This window comes from Schistocerca cancellata, chromosome 10, assembly GCF_023864275.1.
Source record: "Schistocerca cancellata isolate TAMUIC-IGC-003103 chromosome 10, iqSchCanc2.1, whole genome shotgun sequence".
NCBI classification, from domain to species: Eukaryota; Metazoa; Arthropoda; class Insecta; order Orthoptera; family Acrididae; genus Schistocerca; species Schistocerca cancellata.
The window spans coordinates 177,621,721-177,648,260 of record NC_064635.1 but is presented as its reverse complement, the minus strand read 5'-3'; the positions used below and the strand labels follow the sequence as shown (position 1 = coordinate 177,648,260).

Genomic DNA, 26,540 nt, shown 5'->3' with positions numbered 1-26,540 from the left:
GGGAACAAGCTTTCATTATCCTGCTGGAAATGCCATCAATTCCATGTGAGCTTTTATTGTTCAGAGAGTTTATTATCTTCCTAATTTCAGCAGGAGAGGTGGGTGGAATTTCAATTGTATCAAATGGTGTGGGTAAGGCCTCTTCCATTAACTGCCTTGCTTCTTCTAATGAACATTTAGATCCTATTTTCTCTACAACATCTAAAAAATGATTATTCAAAATGTTTTCGACTTCCGGCTTGTTGTTTATCAAGTTTCTATTCGCTTTGATGGTGATGCCATCATCCTGTACTCTTGGTTGCCCTGTCTCCCTTGTAATAATATCAGTCTGTATTTTAAAAATGGCATGAAAATAGTGCAGTAGCTAAGTTAACGTAATCTGATGTGAAGTTTTGTGAGCAAGCAGTGTTATAGATGGGACCTAAGTTACTAAGCTGATGTATAGATACTACTAATGCAATGAAATGTCAGATGCTAAAGATGCCTTGTACCCGACGAATTATTTGGTTGTTTTTGGAATGAAGTGACACGGCGCCTCGTGTTTGAATTATTCATTACATACAGTAATTTTACGGCAGCAGCCACAGTACTCACGATGTTGATGTCGATTTGCTTTTCCCACAAGGAGTCTCGCATGATTCCTGCATTGCTGACGACAATGTCGAGGCGCTTGAATGTCGACTCGGCTGCCTTAAACACCTCTGCAAAGAACAGTCAGCCACTTAGTTACATGTTCCAGTGATCATTTACGTGATTTACATAGAAATGATGGGAAGCAAATCATTTTTAATTTTGTATATAAGAGATTTGTTTGTACGTTATAACGATATGTTTACGTAATGTGTATACATAAACATACAGTTATAAATGTCCCCGTTCGTAGTCTCTAATTATAACAATATGTTACTTTTGTGCTGTAACATATAGCTATAATCAGCGGTGGAAACATATTTGCGAACGCCGACCGTGTGCGGCTGTTTCTTGTTGGATCGTCTGATCAGTCGGAAGTTGCATTGCATAGGAGAGTAAATGCCTATTCAAAATATAATTATTTTGGATAGCTCAACATGAATTTCCTAAGGGACCGTAGTTTGTCATGCATTTACCAGTAGAATATGACGCGGAGAAAATATTTCGCCGCATGCAACATCCGTCCGAACTCGACGAAAGAATTCGTGACTGTGAACTCTCTATTTGGCAGAAACATATAGAAAATTAAATAATTTCATGAAGAAGTGCGACATAGATTCTATAGTAAATGAATAGTCCATACACCAGTTCCATTTAACTCTGAATTTATGGCAAGTAATAGACAAACTTACACTGCAATGACGGATTTAACATGGATGCCGTTTTGACTGGCACTTCTCTTAATGAAAACAATTCCTTTGACGTTTTCACATACACGTCGCACAATAAATCTACTGCTAGGCACTTTTAGTATTACACATTTACTTTACACTAGAACAATATTAATTTTGACAATAATAATACGGCGGCAAGACATGCGCGTCCGACACAAGTTACAGGAGACAAGAGAAGAATGAGTAACTGTCCATCGAGAATATCTCGTACCTCAAAAAAAAAAAAAAAAAAAAAAAAAAGTGTAAAAGTGTTCTTCTTCTGTCCGTTTTTCGCGCCGCGGTTTTCAAAGTCAATAACTCACTGCATCTCTGACGGCGCTTCGACAATAAACAAGTTACGTCACAGGTCGTTCACCTTTTACATTCTCGCAACATTATTTGCTAACTGTAGCTGTTGCCGAGCGACTGCTCGATTAGTGAATGATTTAAAATGATAAGGCAATCACATAATGTTACAACGTATGTTAGGTGGTATCAGTTTAGAGAATATTAAACTGCACAGACTTAACATATTAGTCTGTCATTACCCATGGAAGGATTCTGATACTGTGCAAGGAAAATAACGTGTCAAAATGAATTTTCATTTTACAGTGGAGTGTGCACTAATTTGAAATTTCCTAGTAATTAAAACTGTGCCGGCCGGGGTGGTCGAGTGGTTCTAGGCGCTACAGTCTGGAACCGCGCGACCGCTATGGTGGCAGGTTCGAATCCTGCCTCGGGCATGGATGTGTGTGATGTCCTTAGGTTAGTTAGGTTTAAGTAGTTCTAAGTTCTAGGTGACTGATTACCTCAGAAGTTAAGCCCTATAGTGTTCAGAGCCATTTGAACCAATTAAAACTGTTTGCCGGACTGCGAATAAAAGCTGGACCCTTTGCAGAAGTAAAGCTGCGAGGGTGGGCCATGAGTTATGCTTGGATAACTCTGTTGGTACAAGACTTATCCATAAAAGGTAAAGGTTCCAAGTTTAATTCCTCATCCAGCAAACAATTTTAATGGCATCTACTACGGCCCCATTGATCCTATCAATCCCATATTCGTACAGCTGTCCAACGTTTCCGAGTAATGCAAACAACAGTATCACCGATCTATGGATGTTGGATCCAGATGAAAGCGAGTAACAGCACTGGAGAATCCTAAAACACAGTTGCGATATGCCATGGTCCTGATGCTGTCCGATTCCAACATGTTCTGGAAGATGTTTCCCCTTCTTACCCACGGTAAAACACGATCTTCCCGCATACAGCTAACAATTTCTGAATGGGAAACCCACTGCATAATCTTTCCATATATACAGAATTCTAGCGTTTGTAGACTTAGAGAAAGCTTTTGACAATGTTGACTGGAATACTCTCTTTCAAATTCTGAAGGTGGTAGGGGTAAAATACAGGGAGCGAAAGGCTATTTACAATTTTTACAGAAACCAGATGGCAGTTATAAGAGTCGAGGGGCATGAAAGGGAAGCAGTGGTTGGGAAGGGAGTGAGACAGGTTTGTAGCCTCTCCCCAATGTTATTCAATCTGTATGTTGAGCAAGCAGTAAAGGAAACAAAGGAAAAGTTCAGAGTACGTATTAAAATCCATGGAGAAGAGACAAAAACTTTGAGGTTCGCCGATGACATTGTAATTCTGTCAGAGACAGCAAAGGACTTGGAAGAGCAGTTGAACGGAATGGACAGTGTCTTGAAAGGAGGGTATAAGATGAACATCAACAAAATCAAAACGAGGATAATGGTATGTAGTCGAATTAAGTCGGGTGATGCTGATAGAATTAGATTAGGAAATGAGACACTTAAAGCAGTAAAGGAGTTTTCCTATTTGGGGAGCAAACTGATGATGGTCGAAGTAGAGAGGATATAAAACGTAGACTGGCAATGGCAAGGAAAGCGTTTCTGAAGAACAGAAATTTGTTAACATCCAGTATTGATTTAAGTGTCAGGAAGTCGTTTCTGAAAGTATTTGTATGGAGTGTAGCCATGTATGGAAGTGAAACATGGACGATAAATAGTTTAGACAAGAAGAGAATAGAAGCTTTCGAAATGTGGTGCTACAGAAGAATGCTGAAGATTAGATGTGTAGGTCACAGAACTAATGAGGAGGTATTGAATAGAACTGGGGTGAAGAGGAGTTTGTGGCACAAATTGACTAGAAGAAGGGACCGGTTGGTAGATGTTCTGAGGCATCAGGGGATCACAAATTTAGTACTGGAGGGCAGGGTGGAGGGTAAAAATCGTAGAGGGAGACCAAAAGATGAATACACTAAGCAGATTCAGAAGGACATAGGCTGCAGTAGGTACAGGGAGATGAAGAAGCTTGCACAGTATAGAGTAGCATGGAGAGCTGCATCAAACCAGTCTCAGGACTGAAGACCACAACAACAACACAACAACATATACAGAATGTAGAAGGCTTCAATACTACCTGTTTCATACAGTTACGCTAAAATGCTAATGATTTGCATATCCAATCATACAATTCTGACATTTGTTGCAAGCTGCCTTCACGGTGCCGCAGTTGTAACAGCCACATTATATAAAGTTGACAGATGAAAAAACACACATCAGATCACGAAACTGTATAGCTGAAGACGACTATGAACGGAGATGTCTAGAGGACTCCTTTATCCAGAGCTGGACGTCAGATGACTGATGACGATAATGGCGCTGGAAAACAACCTTCCATTTGTGACTTCATTGGCAGCAAGAGCACTTCTCACCTTCAAGGGAAGCAGAGTTGGTGACATCAGCTTTGACAAAGATGGCGTTCCCCTTCCCAAACTCTTTTTCCAGCTCGTCCACTGCCTTTTTGCCAGCCGCCTCATCAACATCCGACAGCACCACCTGAAACCAGTTGAAAGTAGATAGTGTCAGATTGGATCGACTGCAGAGGGAGACATGAATGCTGTTAATATTTTGTTACATCCAAAAGACAACGTTAGGAGAATATTCATTCAGTCATATGAATGTGGCTTAATCTGATTATTGTCTGGAGGCCATGTAAATATTTTTTATTTGCATTCACAGATTAACGTTTCATTTGCACACCATGCAGGCAGCATCGTAGAGAGATATCTTTAATGATTAATCTGGTTTCAGAGAATTGTTTACTGACATGTGTACGATATATAAAGATGGGTGGTACATGAAAAAATAGATACATTGTCCAACTTAAAAAGCCTGCATTGTGACTCGTGAGCACGCTAGATGGCAGGCTTGTGATGGCAATCCACAAGATGGCAGCACTGCAGGAGGCCAGATTTTGTGTGTTAGAATACGCAAAGTGTTTGTTGGTTATGAGCGTTCAGTGTGCATTCATAATAAGCAATCACAGAAAATGTTGACTTAACCACCAGAGCATTTTGGGTTCGTTTTGCCAGTTTCGTGATACTGAGTGACAATGCAATGGGAAAAGAACAGGACGAACACGTGTCTCATAGGAGATAGTGGCGGGTAAGAGACAGAGCTTTGTGCCACAAACATCAGCTGCGCATGCAATCCGTGAACAGAACTTTTGGCAGAAACCATTGTGGAATATTTCGAGGCGGCATTTTGCATTTCAACCCCTACCACTTGCATCTGTTACAACATCTGACCAAGTTTCAGCCATTCTTGTCTATTTCTTTTTTGTTTGGCATCCATGTAAATCAAGGAAGTCGAGTGATTGTCAAAATATCAATGAAAAAGAATTTCGTGTGGTGATTAAACATTACTTTACGGAAGGCAAACCGCCCTCAGGAGACTAGAGAGAAGGTTGATAAACATTATGGTGACTCTGCACCTTCTGTTCGAACAGTTTATAAGTGGTTTCAAAATTTTGGAGTGGCCATGTGGGCACAAGTGATGCTGAACTTTCTGGAAGCCCTGTGGAGGTTACAACTCCAAAAATCACTGATAAAATCCATGGTATGGTGATGGATGATGGAAGAGTTCAGGTGTCTGAGATTGATAGTGCTCTGGGCATCTCGAATGAATGGGTAGATAATATTTTGTATAAACATTTGGACATGAGAAAGCTATCCACAAGATGGGTTCTGTCATTGCTCATGCTTGACCAAAAATGGAATCATGTGAAGTGCGAGGATGGTTTGCAGCTGTTCAGGAAGAATCCGCAGGACTTTAAGCGTCGTTTTGTCACTGTGGATGAAACATGGATACATTACAATACCCCTGAGACCAAACAACAATCTAAACAATGGGTTACCAAGGGAGAATCTGCACCAGAAAAGGCGAAGACCATTCCTTTCGCCAGAAAGGTTATGGCGACTGTCTTTCGGGATTCGCAAGGGATAATCCTCATCGACTATCTGAAAAAGGGTAAAACTATTACAGGTGAATATTATTCATCGTTATTGGACCGTTTGAAAACCGAGCTGCAAGAAAAACGCCGGCGATTGGACCGCAAAGAAGCCCCTTTTCATCATGACAATGCACCAGCACACAACTCAGCAGTTGTGGTCGCAAAATTAATGGAAATAGGATTCCAACTCGTTTCACATCCCACCTTATCTCCAGACTTGATTCCCTCAGACTACTATTTGTTCCCCAATTTGAAGAAATGGCTTGTGGGACAAGCATTTTATTCAAATGAGGAGGCGATTGCAGCAACTAATAGCTATTTTGCAGACTTTGTAATGGTCGCCTAGTCATAGATATTGCTAATTGCTATAATCGCACTATTTCACTCCCATTTACGGAGCTTGTTAGTACTTGATGTTAGGTTGGCGCCATTAAAATGCATTGTAGTAATCGCCGCTGCTTGCTAGATCGCTGCTGTGTCTCGATGCTGATGCTGGCTCTAAATCTGGTTGTCTAGGGTTAAAAACATGAGGTCCCGCGTTTTTTATGTGCTTTTGATGATAAAGAACGAGCGAAACCAACAAATATGTAAACTTCAAATATTTATTACTCTGGTGGCCATCTTAATTCCACTGTCCACCAAAGACCATGACACAACACAAAGTAGTACTTCCTTTACATGTTCTTTGCACTGTTTATCCACCTCAAACAATAACACACAAACACACTTTACCAAAGTGACATTCCGACTGTGCCCCTGACCCTTCTTGCTGCTTGTATTTATAACATTGTCAAAGAACTACTAAAAAGAGATATAGTTTATAAGTCACATGTACAGCTGTTATCATAATATGTGCAGAAAAGTTATTAATTTGCATCGAGTGACATAATTTAACATGTTATTAAAATGACAGACAGATTTGTTGACTTGACAGAATAATTCTTTGTTACAAAAAGGCCGTTTTTTAGAAGTTTGTCAATTGACTTCTCTAATTTGCGTAAATAAGTAAATAACATGAATTATTAAGAATTACATTGGTTTTCGTCTAAAATAGGATTGATTATGTGAATACTGAGTGAAAACGCTCCTAGTGAACAAATAGGTTTCACTGGGTGATTTTTATTTAAGGAGATCCAAAATACCTAAGTTGGCCACTATTTTTCGTACTTCATATTAATTATTTAAGATGAACTTGGTGTTTTTACATGATGACATTTGCTGTATCAGTGATCAAGTGATATTAGCTTTTGTGTGGGTCAGTTATTCAGTATAATTTAATGGGCTGACTGTTTATGGAGACATGTTATGCAATCATTGTTAACATACACAATAACTTTTCTATAATCATAAATGCTCGTTAAACTGGTTGAATTTGGAGGGTATCGCATGCTTCAGTAAAGTAGAGCCTTTAATATGTTCCGTTACAATACCCCCCCCCCCCTCGGGTAATATCATTTACAGAATGTTAAATTGTACACAAATCTTATGCCTAAGAAAAGAATAGTAAGAAAGTGATGGGTCTTGCACAACAATTTTTACATTGTCTTTTATATTTGGTGCAAGTATGTCCCATATTAAACAATACAAACAGAAAGTAATAAATGTTTGTCACCTCTTTGGGTGCATGGTTAAACTTGCCCATTGCAAGTAAAGAAGATGTCTCAAAATTTAATGTTCAATAGTGACAATAAAAATATAAAAACATTGTCTCAGAGATCTGGAACTTTTCCAGGGTCTGTAGGATGAGTGGTAGTTGCTATTTGACACACCCAGTAAAAATCTTTGCTGATAACATGCTTTACGGAAAATGGGTAAGTAACTGTATTCAAACAGGGAAATGTGGTTAATCACGTTTATATGGTTTCAATTCAGTGATGTTTCTTAATCCAAATAACCTTCTTGATCTGGGAAAGATAAGACTATACACATTAGGATGTGGGCTTTCTTTTATTTCAAATGGACCAATGTAAATATCAAAAAACTTTTTAAGTTTGGCTGACAATAATTTTGATTTCTCTTGTGTCTTCTCGAGTAAAAGGTCCCCTGGTTTGAACTGTGTAGCTTTTCCTTTGGCTGCATGTTGCCTTTTTCTCAATTCCCTTGTTTTTTCATGGTTTCCCGTACACAGTCTTCTCTTTCTTGAGGTGACATAATTTTGCAAGGTGGATACTCTATGTTTTCAGTGAAGAAACTAGCGGGGTATTGGTTGTACATTATTTCGTGTGGGGAAAATCCAGTGGAAGAGTGCTGTAAGCTGTTCATTATTTCTTCAAAACTATTTACGGGTCTAACCAATTAGTGTGGTTCTGGCTACAGTAGGTTCTGCAAAGTCTTCCAATCTCTCTCATGTATCTCTTAGCTTGGTTGCTTGATGAATGGTGACCAGATATTAAAATGTGTTTAATTCCCTTGTCTTCAATAAAAGTTTTCCAGTAGTTAGAGGTCAACTGAGACTCATTGTCTGAAAGTATTGCCTTTGGTTTTCCCACAGTGTTGAAATAATTACTTGTAATTATTGAAACTATCTGTTTGCTGGTAGCTTTCCTTAAGGGATAAAGCTTTATAAATTTGGAGAAGATGTCTACCATGACATAAATATAACTGTAACCCCCTCACCCTTGTCTTGGGTAACGGTCTGTAGATGTCAGTTGCAACGAGATCGAGTTTATTTGTGGGTAATATGTTCTGCATTATTCCCCTGGTTGTTTGGTTAGTCGCTTTTACCCTCCGACATCTGTCACATGTTGATAGCTTTTTCTTTACTCCTCTGCTAACGTTGTAAAAATAAATGTTCTCCTGTATTTTCTGAATACACTTAGTGGTGCCACAGTGGCCAAAGCTTTCATGTACATAAGTAATGAGCGTATCTATTTGTTGCTCAGGCCAACACAGTTTCCAATAGTCTAAATCGGGTTTAGGTCTTCTGAATAGTATCCCCTTGTGTACTTTATAGTATGCTACCTTTTCTCCCCCAGTTTTTCCTATGTAACTTTTGACTAGTTTCCAGTTTTCATCGTGGTTCTGAAACCTCCTAATGTCGTTACAGATTTTTTGTATTTCCTTTTCCTCTGTAATGCCCTTTAGATACATAATTTTGAAAATTTTCTCATCCTCCCCACTACTTCCTTCCAAATCACTTCCCAAAGGTAGTCTTGGTAAAGTGTCTGCTACCACATTTTGTTTTCCCTGAATGGACCTCACTTCGTAATCAAACTGCTGGAGAAACATAGCCCATCGGGTGAGTCTGTTATGGTATAACCTGCACTCTTGGAGATAGCTTAATGCTTTGTGGTATGTCTGTACTATTACTTGATGTCCCAAGAGGTAATTTCTAAATTTTGTAAAACCCCAATGTATAGCTAGTAATTCCTTTTCTGTCACTGTGTAGTGTTTTTCATGTTTTTGAAGAATTCTGCTGGCAAATGCGATTGTTCGGTGTTCCATTTTTCCATTTACTTCCTTTTCTTGAAATAAATGTACTCCTAACCCTGCATCGCTGCTGTAAGTAGCTAGCCAGAAAGGACTTGACATGTCTGGTCTATGTAGAAGTTGGCTGTTACATAGTTGCATTTTGATTTTGTTAAAAGCATCTTCACATTCTGGTGTCCAATCGCACACTACATTTTTCTTAAGTAAGTTATACAAACAAACTGCATTTAATGCTTGATTACTGATGAATTTTCTGTAAAACCCTGTGAAGCCAAAAAATGATTTGAGTTGTTTCTTGTTTCTAGGTGTTGGAAAATTTTCTGTGGCTTTTATTTTGTCTTTGTCTGGCAAAATCTCTTGTTCTGTAATGATGTGTCCCAAAAATTTTAACTCCTCTAGCCCAAATTTACATTATTCTAATTTTAATGTCATTCCTCCCTTTCTGAGTTTCATAAATACCTCCCTTAATAATTCAAGGTGTTCTTCCCAAGTTTTCCCAGTGATTAAAATGTCATCTACATAAATGGTTAATTTTGAACTAGTTTCGTGACCAAGTACAAAATCTAATGCTCTGATGAATTCCGCAACTGATACATTGAGACCAAATGGTACGACTGTACACTGATAACATTTACCATTATATAAAAAGGCTGTATATTTTCTCGAATCAGGGCTAAGTTCAACTTGATGAACACCAGCGGTGAGATCTAGGCTTGTCATATGTTTGACACACTCAAATTTACCTAACAGCTCATCTATACTCTCTGTGTGGTCGTTTTCTCTGATGAGATACTTGTTCAGATGTCTGGAGTCTAATACAATCCTAACGCTATTGCCTCCCTTTTTTACAATGACCAACGGGTTGTTATAAGCACTGCAACTTCTTTCTATAACTTCCCAATTTTCCATTTTTTGTATTTCTTTTTCCACAGCATCTCTTTTTGTAAATGGTATTCCATACAGTTTTATAAAGAAAGGCTCATGAGGTTTTAACTGTAATTTATATTGATAATATTTCACTCTACGAAGTCTGTCGTCAAACACATCTTGGAATTCCCATAATAACTCTTTTAATTTTTCCTTCTGTGTACTATTTAGGCTTTCAGCTTCCCCCAGTTTTTTCTCTACTAACTTATCAAACTCTTGACCCTCTGCATCTCCCACTAAGTTCTCATCTGGGTAATAAACATCCTCATTTTCATGATACACTGATTGAATGTGGTTACAGCCATCACCGCAGTTTAAAATTAACAAATTCACTACACAGCTTTGTTGCATCACAGGTTCTATAATACACATTTGTTTTGCTGCAAAATTAAACCCAGCATTCACTTTTAATATCCAATCCATACCTAAAATGAAATTTTCATTCAGGTCATCTACTACTAAGCATCCATGTTCAAAATTTAGGTTATCAATTTTAAAAGTAAGTAACACTTGTTTCTTAACTACCTTACTGGCTCTGCCTGTAGCTCCTTTCACTTTTAATCCAACAACTGGCATCTCAGGAAAATGTTGAGAATTTCTGAGCTTATCTCTAAGTCTAGAATTGATGGCAGAAACAGGACTTCCTGTGTCTACTAACACTCTTCCTTCCCACTTGTCAATGTTTACTTTAACATATGGACAACCTAGCTCAACACCTTTGTCTATTTCAGTATTTTCAAACAATAGATCATTTTCAATTTCTTTAGTTCCTAGGTCTAATGTCTCTTTCCTACACTTAGACACATCCCTCACTGTTTGCAAAGCATTGACATTTAAATATAAACCTTTGTTTTCATCTGGTCCTCTTAACACTGTGTTGCCACTTAGCAAACTACTGTTTTCACCCCATTTTTTATAAAGTCCACTACGGATTCTTGTCCACCATTTAGGATACAAGGTTGCACTTACCTTTGCTAATTCTTTCCAAAAGGCATCTTTGTTTATACAGTTCCCATAGTTGTTCCACAAAATTCTAAAAACTTTTCCCCTTTTTCTTGAAAATGCACATTTACATTCCATCCCTTTCTATTTTCTTTAATATTATCATTATTACCATTCTCATAGACTAGTGTTTCATAGTTCCCAATAGGCAATAGCTTGTCATCAGATACACATTCCCTAGCCTGCATTTCACTTAAATTAACCTCATTATTACCCATATTTGTCACATCACTTACCTTTACCTCATTATCACTTTTCAATTTTACAAATACTTTTATTTCTTCCTCCACACTCTCATCAATAACATCATTTGATTTAGGATCATTATTTAAATGTCCCTCTATTACTTCTACCTCCTTCTCCACAACAACCCCATCTTCAGTTTCCCCCCTATTTATCTGAATCTCAGCAATTGAGTCTTTGGCTCCATTAAACACGTCGTCATCCCCCTTCTTATCAAATAAACCCCCCAAAATAGATTCTATTTGTGGTGTGTCTGACTTGTTATTAACACCAGTATCTTTTTCAGCCCAACTATGGAACTCTGCAATACCTTCAACTTCTGCACTTTCACTAACTACCTGTGCTTGAACGCTGTTTTTATTAACTGTATCACTTTTACTCATACTATCCCAAAACCTTTTATTAAATTCTAATTTATTCATTCTAACAACGTCAGTATTTTCATGGTACTTACTCTTTACATTGTATCCTCTCCTTTTCCAGTTTCGGTTATGTGTTGTCCTGTCATAATATTGTCTAGCTCCAAAACTATGGACATCTAGTGGGACTGTCAACCGTTTCCCAGCTGGTTCCCTCGGTCTGTCCGTTTGTAGCTGTCGTTTTGTTCACTAGTTTCAACAAACCCCTTCTATCTTGTTCTCTTCCCCAATACCTATTTCTATCATTCCTGTTATCTCTCCTTCATCCTCCCTCCTGTGTATTGTTTCTGAAATCATTTTAATATCTCCTATCTCCCCTATTTGGAGCATTATTTCCAGAATTTTCAAAGTCTCTCCTCCCATAGTAATCTCTATTTACATTCCTGTTCCACCCCCCCCCCCCCATACTGGTTATTGCCAGAGCCAAAACTTTGGTTATTTTCTCTTTCCAAGGGCCTATCTAATTACAAATTTCAGGAACTCTTCCATTGAATCATCTGGTCCATGGACCAATTCCCACTGCAGTCTCTCTGGTAACCTTCTTTTCAAAACATCAATTTGTGTCATAATATCAAAAGAGTTATTCAAGTGAGCAAGTTTTTTCAATTGATCTCTGCAAAATTTTTGCAATCCTCCTACTTTCCCTCTATACACTGGTCCATTTAGAAATTCTGACTTTAATCTGGCTTGTATGGATTGTGACCAAAATTTACAAATAAATTTAGCTTCAAACTCTTCAAAAGTATTCCAAGAATCATTATTCTCATTTGCCCAGGATAGGGCTTCCCCTTCTAGAAACCTTTATACTAACTTAATTTTTATGTTATCTGACATTCCTACAACAAACATATCCTTACATTGGTGAATAAAGTTAATAGGGTGCAGATTTTCACCAGAAAAGCATTTCACTTGAATGTGCCCATACATTGTATTTTGATTGTAAATCGTTTCTTTGGACATCAATGCGTCTCCCAATTGTGTATATTTTCTACTTTTGTATCTACATTAGTGGTATACAGGTTGTATTCTTGTTTAAGATTTTCTGATGTTTTGGCTATTCTCTGATCTAATCTTTCAACTTCAGTATCTACTCTGTTGTAGATGACAGGAATGCTGTCTGTGTTAGCTTGTATGTTTTCATTTAAACTTTCAACTTTAACTTGAAATTCTTTTCTGAAGTGTATCAACTGTTCTCTAGTGTCCTTACTGATGGTAGTTTTAATTTCCTCACCCTTCTCATTGAGATGAGTACTTAATAGATCAAAATTCAAACTTAACTTATCCAGTCTATCTGTGTTTTCTTTAAGTTTCAAACTTACTTGTTCACTCGATTGTTTAAGTTGTGAGCTTATTTGAGTTGCAAACTCTGCTAGCCACTCTGTTAAGTTTAATTTTTCACCACCCCTGGTTCAATTTTTACATTTCCTACGATGTCATCACTCTCAGGTAGAGACATGTTAACTATTAATTTTTTAAATGACAACAACAACAAAATACCTTGCTTTTTGTAGCTATGCTATGATGTCGTGTTCTTGTTGGCTTTCTTCACTTTTATTCGGTTTTATCGAAGCTGAAGTCTTTATTGATGAATTCCATTGACATAATCCAGACGTTAATCTTCTGAGCGGTGTAATGATATTTTTTGGTAGTCTGCACATACACAAGTTTTTTTTTCAGTTTGACGTATTTTCACTGTTGCCACACTGCACAAATAAACTTTTTTGGAGTGCTAAGAACTTACGAAATTTATAGCTGCACTATTATCATCAATGCACTTAAAGATCCCGGCTGAGCCCCCACTCTTGTAATGGTTGCCTAGTCGTAGATATTGCTAATTGCTATAATCGCACTATTTCACTCCCATTTTCGGAGCTTGTTAGCACTTGATGTTAGGTTGGTGCCATTAAAATGCATTGTGGTAATCGCTGCTGCTTGCTAGATCGCTGCTGTGTCTCGATGCTGATGCTGGCTCTAAATCTGGTTGTCTAGGGTTAAAAACATGAGGTCCCGTGTTTTTTATGTGCTTTTGATGATAAAGAACGAGCGAAACCAACAAATATGTAAACTTCAAATATTTATTACTCTGGTGGCCATCTTAACGCCACTGTCCACCAAAGACCATGACACAACACAAAGTAGTACTTCCTTTACATGTTCATTACATTGTTTATCCACCTCAAACAATAACACACAAACACACTTTACCAAAGTGACATTCCGACTGCGCCCCCGACCGTTCTTGCTGCTTGTATTTATAACATTGTCAAAAAACTACTAAGAAGAGATATAGTTTATAAGTCACATGTACATCTGTTATCATAATTTGTGCAGAAAAGTTATTAATTTGCATCGAGTGACATAATTTAACATGTTATTAAAATGACAGACAGATTTGCTGACTTGACAGAATAATTCTTTGTCACAAAAAGGCCGTTTTTTAGAAGTTTGTCAATTGACTTCTCTAATTTGCATAAATAAGTAAATAACATGAATTATTAAGAATTACATTGGTTTTCGTCTAAAATAGGATTGATTACGTGTATACTGAGTGAAAACGCTCCTAGTGAACAAACAGGTTTCACTGGGTGATTTTTATTTAAGGAGATCCAAAATACCTAAGTTGGCCACTATTTTTCGTACTTCATATTAATTATTTAAGATGAACTTAGTGTTTTTACATGATGACATTTGCTGTATCAGTGATCAAGTGATATTAACTTTTGTGTGGATCAGTTATTCAGTATAATTTAATGGGCTGACTGTTTATGGAGACATGTTATGCAATCATTGTTAACATACACAATAACTTTTCTATAATCATAAATACTCGTTAAACTGGTTGAATTTGGAGGGTATCGCATACTTCGGTAAAGTAAAGCCTTTAATATGTTCCGTTACAACTTGGACAATTCCTATTATTCAGAAGTGATCAACAAAAGAGGGTATCGTTGGACGAAGTGTGTAAGTCAAAAGGAGACTATGTCGAAAAATAAAAAAAGGCTTACCCCAAACAAGTAAGTAGTTTTTATTTTTGCACGGACTTTTCAAACGCCCTTCGTAAATCTGTAAAGATGCATGTTATGCGTACACTTTATAACAGACTATAAACTACTAATGTTCTAAATGATGTGGCAGTGTTACATTTAAATAACGGTCTACATGTCTGTGTGGAAAGCTCCATGAAGCAAGATTCACGCAAAACCGATATATTACGACAAGACTATGGAAAAGATATCTGGGCAAGGTATTCCTTTTTACAACTGAACATGAATTTTCATGATGTTTAGTACCCTTTCACATGTGTTAAGAAACTCTCGTGTGGCATATTTAATTATGGTTGGTTGGTTGGTTTATTTTGCGGAGGGGGACCAGACTGCGAGATCATCGGTCCCATCAGATTAGGGAAGTAAGTCGGTAATGCCCTTTCAAGGGAACCATCCTGGCATTTTCCGGAAGCGATTTAAGGAAATCACGAAAAATCTAAATCAGTATGGCCGGACTCATCTTTCAACCGTCGTCCTCCCGAACTCGAGTCCAGTGTGCTAACCACATCGCCACCTCGCTCAGGCATATTTAATTATACAAGACTGGTTATACAGGGTGAAAAGTATTTCAACCGACAAACTCTGGGAGATTGTAGGGGACATCAAAACAAATATTTTTCCCTAATGTCATTTTTTCCTATGAGGAATATTTAAACCGGTAGATGAAGATTTTTCTGGTGGCAAATTAATTAAACCAACAAACAATTTTCCATTTTTTATGACCAAGAGACAACTCATTAACAGACCCAATTTCAATTACAGTAGATTTTCAAAAATGCCTCCATTGACAAGTAAACAAAGGTTACACCATCGGATCATGTTCTGTCTGACACGGTCAAAAACCGCAGGAGTATCCTGAATTGTTCCTTCTGCTGCTACTATCCGGGCAACCAGATCCTCTTCTGATGCAACAGGAGTTGCGTAAACAAGATTGCTCATCTCTCCCCACACAAAAAAGTCCAGAGAGGACATATTTGGGGATCGAGCAGGCTATGGTACAGGACCACCCCTGCCAATTCACGTTTCTGGGAACCATCAGTCCAGCAATCGACGCACACGACAACTGAAATGTGCCGGCGCCCCGTCATGTTGGAACCACATGGGCTGTCTTGTTGGGAGCAGGACGTCTTCCAGCAATTCTGGCAATGCTCTGGCGAGAAAATTGAAATAGAGCGTGCCATTTAATGGCCTAGGTGGAAGATACTCCTCAATTAAACAGTCCCCAACAACACCGACCCACACATTAACGAAGAACCGCACTTGATGAGCGCTAGTAAGTGTGGCATGTGGGTTATCCTCACTCCAAACATGCGAATTGTGCATGTTGAAGACTCTATCACGCCCGAACGTTGCTTCATCGGTAAACAACACAGAGGATGGAAATTTAGGATGTATTTCACACTGTTCCAGGTACCACTGCGAAAACTGTGCTCTGGGTGGATAATCAACAGGCTCCAGGTTGTGGACACGCTGTAAGTGAAATGGATGTAACAATTGCTCCCGAAGGACTGTTCTTACATTCGTCTGATTCGTCCCCATGTTACGTGCAATTGCACGAGTGCTGATTGAAGGATCCCGCTCCACATGCTGCAAGACAGCTTCCTCAAATTGCAGCGTTCTTACCGTGCGACGGCGTCCCTGTCCAGGTAATCCGCTAAATGACCCGGTCTCACGCAGACGTTGGTACACAGCAGCAAAGGTCGTATGATGCGGGATACGGCGATTAGGATGTTGTTGTTCATAAACCCGCTGTGTACTCACTCCAGGTATATCGCTCCATTAGTAAACAGAGACAATGCACTACTACACTGGTGGACAGCAATTGCTTACAACTGAAGAGCGTAATACGCCCTCTAACAACTGAAGATGGTAATACACCCTCTAACAACTAAAGATCGTAATACGGCCTCCATCAGTTTAAATACTCCTCATAGGAAAAAATGACATTAGGGAAAAATATTTGTTTTGATGTCCCCTACAATCTCCCAGAGTTTGTCGGTTTAAATACTTTTGACCCTGCAGAGAATGCTGTTAGCTTGCACTTGCTATACTTCCTACCCTTACGTCCGCCCTAAATCTCTGCAGAAGGTAGCTTACGTTTAAATGAGCCAATTTCACTGGAGACTGATTTACTCTCTGATTTTGAACTTTTTGTAACTCATGTCTTTTACATGACATTTAGAGCATCTTATGTATTCTATGACCATAGCAATACATTTTTTATAAATCTATTCCGCGTAATGTAGGCATGTCTATTACCAATAAGTACCAACAGTTTAAGGCTAATACCCTCCAAGCAGCTATTTCAACAGCTAAATATTCTATCTTTACCATGACTCTACATACAAAAAAAGTCTAGTTAATCTAAAAAGGTGCATTGAAAATTTCTAAACCAACTCAGACCTGTATTCACATAATACAAATATGTGCAATGATACCCACGTAAAAAGAGTGAACAAGGCTATTGCACAGAAAGAAACAAACATTCAAAGTACAAAATTGTACAACAAACTTCCAACACATATAAAAGAGATTTAAAATAATCGTCTGCATTTAAGGAAGCAATATTCAAGCTTTTAATGACCAACCGCTATTACAGTGTAAACAAATACCTTCAACATCCTAGCAGCAAGTAATATTCTATCTTGATACCATATGCCATACTCAATGTCAATAGCATTTTCTGTCAAATGTTTCCTACGATCTGAATTAATATTCTGAACAGAAGCGTTCTACATCTACATACATACTCCACAATCCACCATACGGTGCGTGGCGGAGGGTACCTCGTCCCACAACTAGCATCTTCTCTCCCTGTTCCACTCCCAAACAGAACGAGGAAAAAAATGACTGCCTATATGCCTCTGTACGAGCCCTAATCTCTCTTATCTTTGTGGTCTTTCCGCAAAATGTAAGTTGGTAGCAGTAAAATTGCACTGCAGTCAGCCTCAAATGCTGGTTCTCTAAATTTCCTCAGTAGCGATTCACGAAAAGAACGCTTCCTTTCCTCTAGAGACTCCCACCCGAGTTCCTGAAGCATTTCCGTAACACTCGCGTGATGATCAAACCTACCAGTAACAAATCTAGCAGCCCGCCTCTGAATTGCATCTATATCCTCCCTCAAACAGACCTGATAGGGATCCCATATGCGCGAGCAGTACTCAAGAATATGTCGTATTACTGTTTTACAAGCGGTCTCCTTTACAGATGAACCCCATCTTCCCAAAATTCTACCAATTAACCGAAGACGACTATCCGCCTCCCCCACAACTGCCATTACATGCTTGTCCCACTTCATATCGCTCTGCAATGTTACGCCCAAATATTTAATCGACGTGACTGTGTCAAGCGCTACACTAAAAATGGAGTATTCAAACATTGCAAGATTCTTTTTCCTATTCATCTGCATTAATTTACATTTATCTATATTTAGAGTTAGCTGCCATTCTTTACACCAATCACAAATCGCGTCCCAGTCATCTTGTATCCTCCTACAGTCACTCAACGACGACACCTTCCCGTACACCACAGCATCATCAGCAAACAGCCGCACATTGCTATCCACCCTATCCAAAAGATCGTTTAAGTAGATAGAAAACAACAGCGGACCTACCACACTTCCCTGGGGCACTCCAGGTGATACCCTCACCTCCGATGAACACTCACCATCGAGGACAACGTACTGGGTTCTATTGCTTAAGACAACTATTTCTGTTTTCATTTAAATCTCAACTATGTCTTCCATGAATTATATCTTTTATGCCATTAATCGAAGCTGTGTGTACAATTTCAATGTAACGTTGTATAGGGTACTGTACATCCCTATACATATATATTTGTACTGCGTATTTTCTGACGAAATCGATGCAGTGTAAATAGTCTGTGGATGAATAAACTACTACTACTACCACTACTAGCTACTACTACTACTACTACTACTACTGTTAGAGATGCTATGCCGGAGGCGGTGTACGGAGCTTTCTCTATATAAACATGAACGACTAAGCTCCACTCAACAGTGTTATTGATAGGCCACCTCGGGTTTACACCGAACCGGGTTAACCGGTTTGAAAGTTTTGCGTAAACCGAGTCCAAAACGACTTGGACGAAACAACTGAGACAACATTCAACACCGTTCCCTCATTCGCCGCTGTGCGGCTTACGATTCAGTTCAGTCAATCAACCGGAGATTCGCGGTTTCCTAACCAGTGATCATATATACAGTCACGAGTGTGTTACACAAGCGGCTATTTTTGGTCTTTCGGCTTGAAATTTTGAAGATAGATATGTGAAAAATCCGAAATATGCTGTACAGATTTTTGACAGTTATCGGACGATCGTAAGGTGGGCAAATGGCTGTTCACGATTATGACGGCATACTCCACTACAGGTGGCACTATTGAGTCTGTTCTTCGAAACTTTGAAAATACACTTGTGAAACATGCAAAATTCAAATTTTAAATTTTGCTAGCCATTGGCCGATCATACGGCAGCCAAAAGCCTGCTGACGAGCATGAATGCGTAATTTGCTACATGCCGCAGTTTTGGGTCTTTTGTTTTAAAATTTGAAAAATAGACTCGTGAGTCTTCCGAAACTTGCCGTATAGATATTGACAACTATCAGGCGATCGTGGTAGCCAAATTCCTGTCAACGAGTATGACTGCGAAGCGGGAGTCTTCGAGTCTTTCGACATGAAATTTTGAAGATGGTGATTCGCCCGGAATTTGCTGTAATGGTAAGGCAGTCAATGCCTCGTCATGAAGATTAATGGACGCCACATTACAGAGTAAAATTACAGACTAAAATCTCAAAATATGCTCATGAGGCACCGAATTGGATGGTGACAGGACGATCGTAAGGTAGCTAAATGCCTCGTCATGAATGGTTGCTATGTTGTGGGCTGCAATTAAAAATTACTCACGAGACACCCAGAATTTGCTGTACGGATTTTGGTGACGATACGGCGATCTTACGGTAGCCAGATAGCGCTGCTCGAGCATGAATGTTCACTGTTACCACTTCGTCATCGTTTCCCTCAGACACTTTCTACGCAAAATCTTAACTCCCGAGTGACCATTACGCTAATGTTGTGAAAAAAAATAAATCGCAATAATCTACTGCATTTTTTTTAAGATCACAGTGGGCGACTCCCGTTCTGTACGCATAGAATCGACTTCGTTCAAGTAGGATTCGGTCGCCGCGACGGCGATATACTCTGGCCTCGGACGAAACTGTGATCGATAGTGGCGGGAGCCGCGTGCGGCGTGTACACAACGCGGGTTGTAAGTCAACTCGAGCTGACTTGAAATCCTCTCAACTCGGTTTGGTAACGCGAACCGACCCCCCCTCTAAGCAGTGTTCTTCACAGCTCTCCAGAGCGAACTGCTGCACGCCATAGTACCCTGCTGTCATCAAAGATACGCCAGCCACAGTTTTATATTAGTTTATTCTTCTGATTTTATTCAAGTGCTTTGACCTCTAAGAAAGCGTATTACTCAGCTTCACAGGGTAAAATGGCCTGACTCCGATCCTATAAGAGATCTAAAGCAGTCAACGAATAACATGGTTCAAATGGCTCTGAGCACTGTGGTCATCAGTTCCCTAGAACTTAGAACTACTTAAACCTAACTAACCTAAGGACATCACACACATCCATGCCCGAGGCGACTGTAGCGGTCACGCGGTTCCAGACTGAAGCGCCTAGAACCGCAGGCCACACCAGCCGGTCCCAACGAATAAAATAAATAGCTTACATTCTATCTTTCTTCCAAATATTTTTTCTATTGTTTTGTCGATCGCTGTTTATTTCCACGAATAATGTTCCAAACATTTATTACTCAAAAGTCTGTTGCGTTACTTTATCACGAATGAGTGACTGTAAAGAACTGCTTAAGGTCAGGAGGAGGGAGGTTGTTCCCTTTTTTTTGGACTAGAAGCTAAGTACACACATAAGTAAACAAACTATTGAAGACGTGTGCTGTCGAACGAACGAATGCAGAGTTATGAACAGCAGCTATTGCAGCTCTTTGACAGTGACGAGGAAAGGTGCATGACGCCAATAAGTTTGACGGTGGAAAAATTTAAGGTTCTTTTCTCCCACAGTGCTTCTGTACAGATAGTAAATGATATATCTATCAAGCTGGTTCAAAGCGGTCCTGTGCTTAAGTAGGAGATACCGAAAACACGAGAGGCGTTCAATAAGTAAGGCAACGCATTTTTTTTCTCGGCCAATTTCAGTTGAAAAAATGCGTAATTTTTTATACACGCATCAAAAAAAGTTTTGCATCACCACGGTTCCGAGAGTTCCAGAACCTGTACAGAAAATTGGACTAGAGATCAAAGTAAACATCATTTCCGCCCTTTTTAATGCTTATGAAAACCACACATTGCACAAAGCGAGACCTTCAGAGGTGGTGGTCCAAATTGCTGTACACACCGGTACCTCTAATACCCAGTAGCACACCCTCTTGCATTGATGCATGCCTGTATTCATCGTGGCGTACTATCCACACGTTCATCAAGGCACTGTTCGTCCAGATTGTCCCACTCCTCAACGGCGATTCCGCGTAGATCCGTCAGAGTGGTTGGTGGGTCACGTCGTCCATAAAGAGCCCTTTTCAATCTATCCCAGGCATGGTCGATAGGGTTTATGTCTGGAGAACGTGCTGGCCTCTCTAGTAGAGCGAGGTCGTTATCCTGAAGGAAGTCATCCAGAAGATGTGCACGATGGGGGCGTTAATCCATGAAGACGAAAGCCTCTCCGATATGCTACCGATATGGTTGCACTATCGGTCGGAGGATGGCATTCACGTATCGTACAGCCGTTACGGCGCCTTCCATGACCACCAGCGGCGTACGTCGGCCCCACGTAACGCCACCCCAAAACCTCCACCTTGCTGCACTCGCTGGACATTGTGTCTAAGGCGTTCAGCCTGACCGGGTTGCCTCCGAACACGTCTCCAACAATTGTCTGGTTGAACGGTTATGCGACAATCATCGGTGAAGAGGACGTGATTCTACTCATAAGCTGTCCATTCGGCATGTTGTTGGCCCCATCTGTACCGCGTTGCATGGTGTCGTGGTTGCAAAGATGGACCTCGCCATAGACGTCTGGAGTGAGGTTGCGCATCAAGCAGCCTATTGTGCGCAGTTTGAGTCCTGCGGCTGCACGAAAAGCATGGTGGCGTTGCTGTCAGAGTTTCCCCGAGCCATAACCCGTAGGTAGTGGCCCTTGGGCGGCCTGAGCGAGGCGTGCCATCGACAGTTCCTGTCTCTCCGTATCTCCTCCATGTCTGAACAACATCGTTTTGGTTCACTCCGAGAAGTCTGGACACTTTCCTTGTTGAGAGCCCTTCCTGGGACAAAGTAACAACGCGGACGCGATCTAACCGCGGTATTGACAGTCTGCCCGTGGCTGAACTACAGACAACACGATCCGTGTACCTCCTTCCTGGTGGAATGACTTGAACTGATCCGCTGTGGGAACCCCTCCGTCCAATAGGCGCTGGTCATGAATGGTTGTTTACACATTTTGACGGGTTAGTGACATCTCTGAACAGTGAAAGGGACTGTGTCTGTGATGCAATATGCACAGACAATGTCTATCCTCAGGAATTCTGCGAACTGGGGTGATGCAAAAAATTTTTTGATGTGTGTACGACATCGTGGAATATTTACGCTTCAGCCCCTAGAGAAATACGGTGGAAGCGCTTCGATGAATCCTCCGCTGCGTACTTTAGTGTTAAATGCACAGTGGTCATGCAGCTGTAACTTTTCTGACTGTTAGGCCACCTGGCTTGATAGTCAGGCTGTAGGGTGTTACCTCAGGCTGGTCGGTGCGGCCGAGCGGTTCTAGGCGCTTCAGTCTGGAACTGCGCGACCGCTACGGTCGCAGGTTCGAATCCTGCCTCGGGAATGGATGTGTGTGATATTCTTAGGTTAGTTAGGTTTAAGTAATTCTAAGTTCTAGGGGATGATGACATCAGATGTTACACTACTGGCCATTAAAATTGCTACACCACGAGGATGACGTGATACAGACGCAAAATTTAACCGACAAGAAGAAGATGCTGTGATACGCAAATGATTAGCTTTTCAGAGCATTCACACAAGGTTGGCGCCGGTGGCGACACCTACATCGTGCTGACATGAGGAAAGTTTCCAACCGATTTCTCACACACAAACAGCAGTTGACCGGCGTTGCCAGGTGAAACATTGTTTTGATGCCTCGTGTAAGGAGGAGAAATGCGTACCATTACGTTTCCGATTTTGATAAAGGTCGGATCGTAGCCTATCGCGAATGCGGTTTATCGTATCGGAACATTGCTGCTCGCGTTGGTAGAGATCCAACGACTGTTAGTAGAATATGGAATCGGTGGGTTCAGGAGCGTAATACGGAACGCCGTGCTGGATCCCAACGGCCTCGTATCACTAGCAGTCGAGATGACAGGCATCTTATCCGCATCGCTGTAACGGATCGTGCAGCCGCATTTCGATCCCTGAATCAACAGATGGGGACGTTTGCAAGACAACAACCATCTGCACGAACAGTTCGACGTTTGCAGCAGCATGGACTATCAGCTCGGAGACCATGGCTGCGGTTACCCTTGACGCTGCATCACAGACAGGAGCGCCTGCGATCGTGTACTCAACGACGAACCTGGGTGCACGAATGGCAAAACGTCATTTTTTCGGATGAATCCAGATTATGTTTACAGCATCGTGACGGTCGCATCGGTGTTTGGCGACATCGCGGTGAAAGCACATTGGAAGCGTGTATTCGTCATCCTCATACTGGCGTATCATCCAGCGTGATGGTATCGGGTGCCATTGGTTACACGTCTCGGTCACCTCTTGTTCACATTGACGGCACTTTGAAAAGTGGACGTTACATTTCAGATGTGTTACCCGTGGCTCAACCCCTCATTCGATCTCTGCGAAACCCTACATTTGAGCAGGATAATGCACGACCGCATGTTGCAGGTCCTGCATGGGCCTTTCTGGATACAGAAAATGTTCGACTGCTGCCCTGGCCTGCACATTCTCCAGATCTCTCACCAATCGAAAATGTCTGGTCAATGGTGGCCTAGCAACTGTCTCGTCACAATATGCCAGGCACTATTCTTGATTAATTGTGGTATCGTGTTGAAGCTGCATGGGCAGCTGTACCTTTACACGCCATCCAAGCTCTGTTTGACTCAATGCCCAGGCTTATCGAGGCCGTTATTACGGCCAGAGATGGTTGTTCTGGGTACTGATTTCTCAGGATCGATGCACCCAAATTGCGTTAAAATGTTATCACATGCCAGTTGTAGTATAATATATTTGTCCAATGAATACCCGTTTATCATCTGCATTTCTTCTTGGTGTAGCAATTTTAATGGCTAGTAGTGTAAGTCCCATAGTGCTCAGAGCCATTTGAACCATTTTTTTACCTCAGACCAGTTGTCTGACGTGTGAGTTGGCAGGCTCTCGTTGCCTGTGGGAAAGGGACTTCGGGAGTGTATCGAATGATCAGAACCAGATCAGGTTGATGAGACGAGTGCAGATTTCAATAGGACTGCCTCCCTGCCGCAGCGCTGACCTTGGCTCCTGCGGCGAGCAGCGCCCTTGAGAAGGCCCTCCCCAGCCCGCCGGCAGCTCCCGTGATGAGCGCCACTTTGCCTGAGGGGTCCATCCTGGAACAACAACAAGAACAACGTCAACATCAACAGACCCCGTATCACCGTGACGATGTGACGCCGTTTTGCCTCAACCACTAGACTACATCGGTCCACGTCGGTACTCCAACAAAGACGTTAATATCAGATAATATTCCGTAGTTTTCTTTGCTACCGGACTATTAGGCCGTGGTCAAAGGGATTTCACACTAAAACCCAACGTTTGGTCCCCGTCTACGGAGGACATTTTGGAGGGAGATCATAGTTTGTGTGAGTGTCCGATTCGCACCCTGGCTCGCTAAAGACAGCAGCAAAATTCCGTTTACGCTTGCTTCCGCGCAGTGGGTGACGTCACGCGTTTTGAATAACCGAGCGCAAACAACACCACCTAGGCTGCAGGCCTGTGCGATCACTTGTGACGTCACATACTGATGGCCGGGTCTGTATAGGGACGCTCCTGTTAAGCACTCTGCAGCTGTACGAACTTTACGAGTTTCAGAGCTGAGACCGCACAGAGATACTCGTGCTCTCCTCTCCTACATGTCCTTGTAATGAAAGTATGGAAATTTATATCATTGCGTAAAGTAACTGAACAAAACTGCCCTATGATATTTCAGGATGTAAAATTACTTTGAAGATATGCCTTAAATACGCGTTTCTAGACTCGAATACAAACTGTAATTTTAAATTCTCTCTTTTACTGCAGGAGCTATGTCTTCTTGCAGTAAAATATCGGCAATATGCAGTAACAAGCAAACGTTTTCGGTTTTAAATAAAACAGCTGGAGCTCCTACAAAATTTAAGAATTTGTTTCCCTGGTTATTTTCGTAAACTTTCCTCTCCACTTCAAAATTTGCTGACCTACACGAAACTCAAATCATTCGACGAAATGGAGCACCTCCTGATGTAAACAGGAAAAATATTTTATTTCCCTGTTTCTCCAGAATTTAAGAACCTCAAACATGAAAAGATTGTTTCTCCTATATCCTTGACTGAAATTCGTGTCACAGAGTGCTGTTAATTTGATCATGATGCACTTACATCGAAATTCTGCTTTCTATACTGCTTAAAATGTCGAACACTGAATTCATTAAAGCAATTTTCGAAAGGTAGTTTATTCAAACTGAAATTATTTCCGAATAGCTGTATATGTAAAACTGAACAAAATCATTCTGTAGCTCTTCCAGATAAATGTACTGGACGCTCAATAATCTGGTAGGAATGATAAGGAATACACACTAATGAATATAACTATTCTGTGTGACAACAGTTGCTTCGTATTAACCTCGCAGCAATGGTGCAGAATTAAGAAACAAATTATAATGGTACATGATGCATAACTGCTTTTAAAAACAATTGGCAAATGTGGTGCAATGGAAACAAATAACACGCTATAAATTTTTTTGTAATTTACTTACTCTTGAATGATGCGTAGAAACAAATTCCTGTCTGGGAATAGCTGCAATCCAGCGATTTCTCAACTTCACACATGTGGGAAATCGAAACATGTGCACTTTCAGGCCTTTTTGGGATTTATAATTTGTCCGCAGCTCGTGGTCGTGCGGTAGCGTTCTCGCTTCCCGCGCCGGGGTTCCCGGGTTCGATTCCCGGCGGGGTCAGGGATTTTCTCTGCCTCGTGATGACTGGGTGTTGTATGCTGTCCTTAGGTTAGTTAGGTTTAAGTAGTTCTAAGTTCTAGGAGACTGATGACCATAGATGTTTAAGTCCCATAGTGCTCAGAGCCATTTGAATTTGATTTATAATTTCCCTGCCAAAGGGAACGCTACACTTGTATCCCATACTTCGAAGAACTGTAGGCGAATACTTTATGAAATATATATGGCTTTCACGTGGCACACACTTTCAACACAACATACACGCCAACAGGACTGCCGACTACAGATAAGATGGCCAACAGTTTGTGACGTCACGTGCCAATATGGCCGCTGTGCGTAGGCCTTGTATCTAGGCAACTGGCGGTTGGCGACCCGTCGAGTCATGGGCTGTCGCACTCTCTCAAGTGCTCCCTGGCGATCTGGAATGGCTGCGCAGGCTTACACGACACGCAGATCGAGACCTTTTTGCTTCCGGATGGTCTGCTGGACAGAACACGTGCCCCTGGAGATGTAAAGGACTGAGGCCAGGGAACGTACATACCAC

General features: G+C 40.8%; 1 protein-coding gene across 1 annotated transcript in view; it reads right to left on the bottom strand.

The window, feature by feature from the left end:
- The window catches only part of LOC126106577 (15-hydroxyprostaglandin dehydrogenase [NAD(+)]-like), an 83,249-nt gene that overhangs the window by 22,139 nt on the left and 34,570 nt on the right, over positions 1-26,540 (bottom strand). The window contains exons 2-4 of the mRNA XM_049912920.1: positions 24,305-24,398; positions 4,077-4,200; positions 595-701 (exon numbers count right to left, since the gene is read on the bottom strand). Coding sequence (XP_049768877.1) covers positions 595-701; positions 4,077-4,200; positions 24,305-24,397 — 324 coding nt within the window. The 5' untranslated portion in view covers position 24,398. The remainder of the gene's footprint in view (positions 1-594; positions 702-4,076; positions 4,201-24,304; positions 24,399-26,540) is intronic.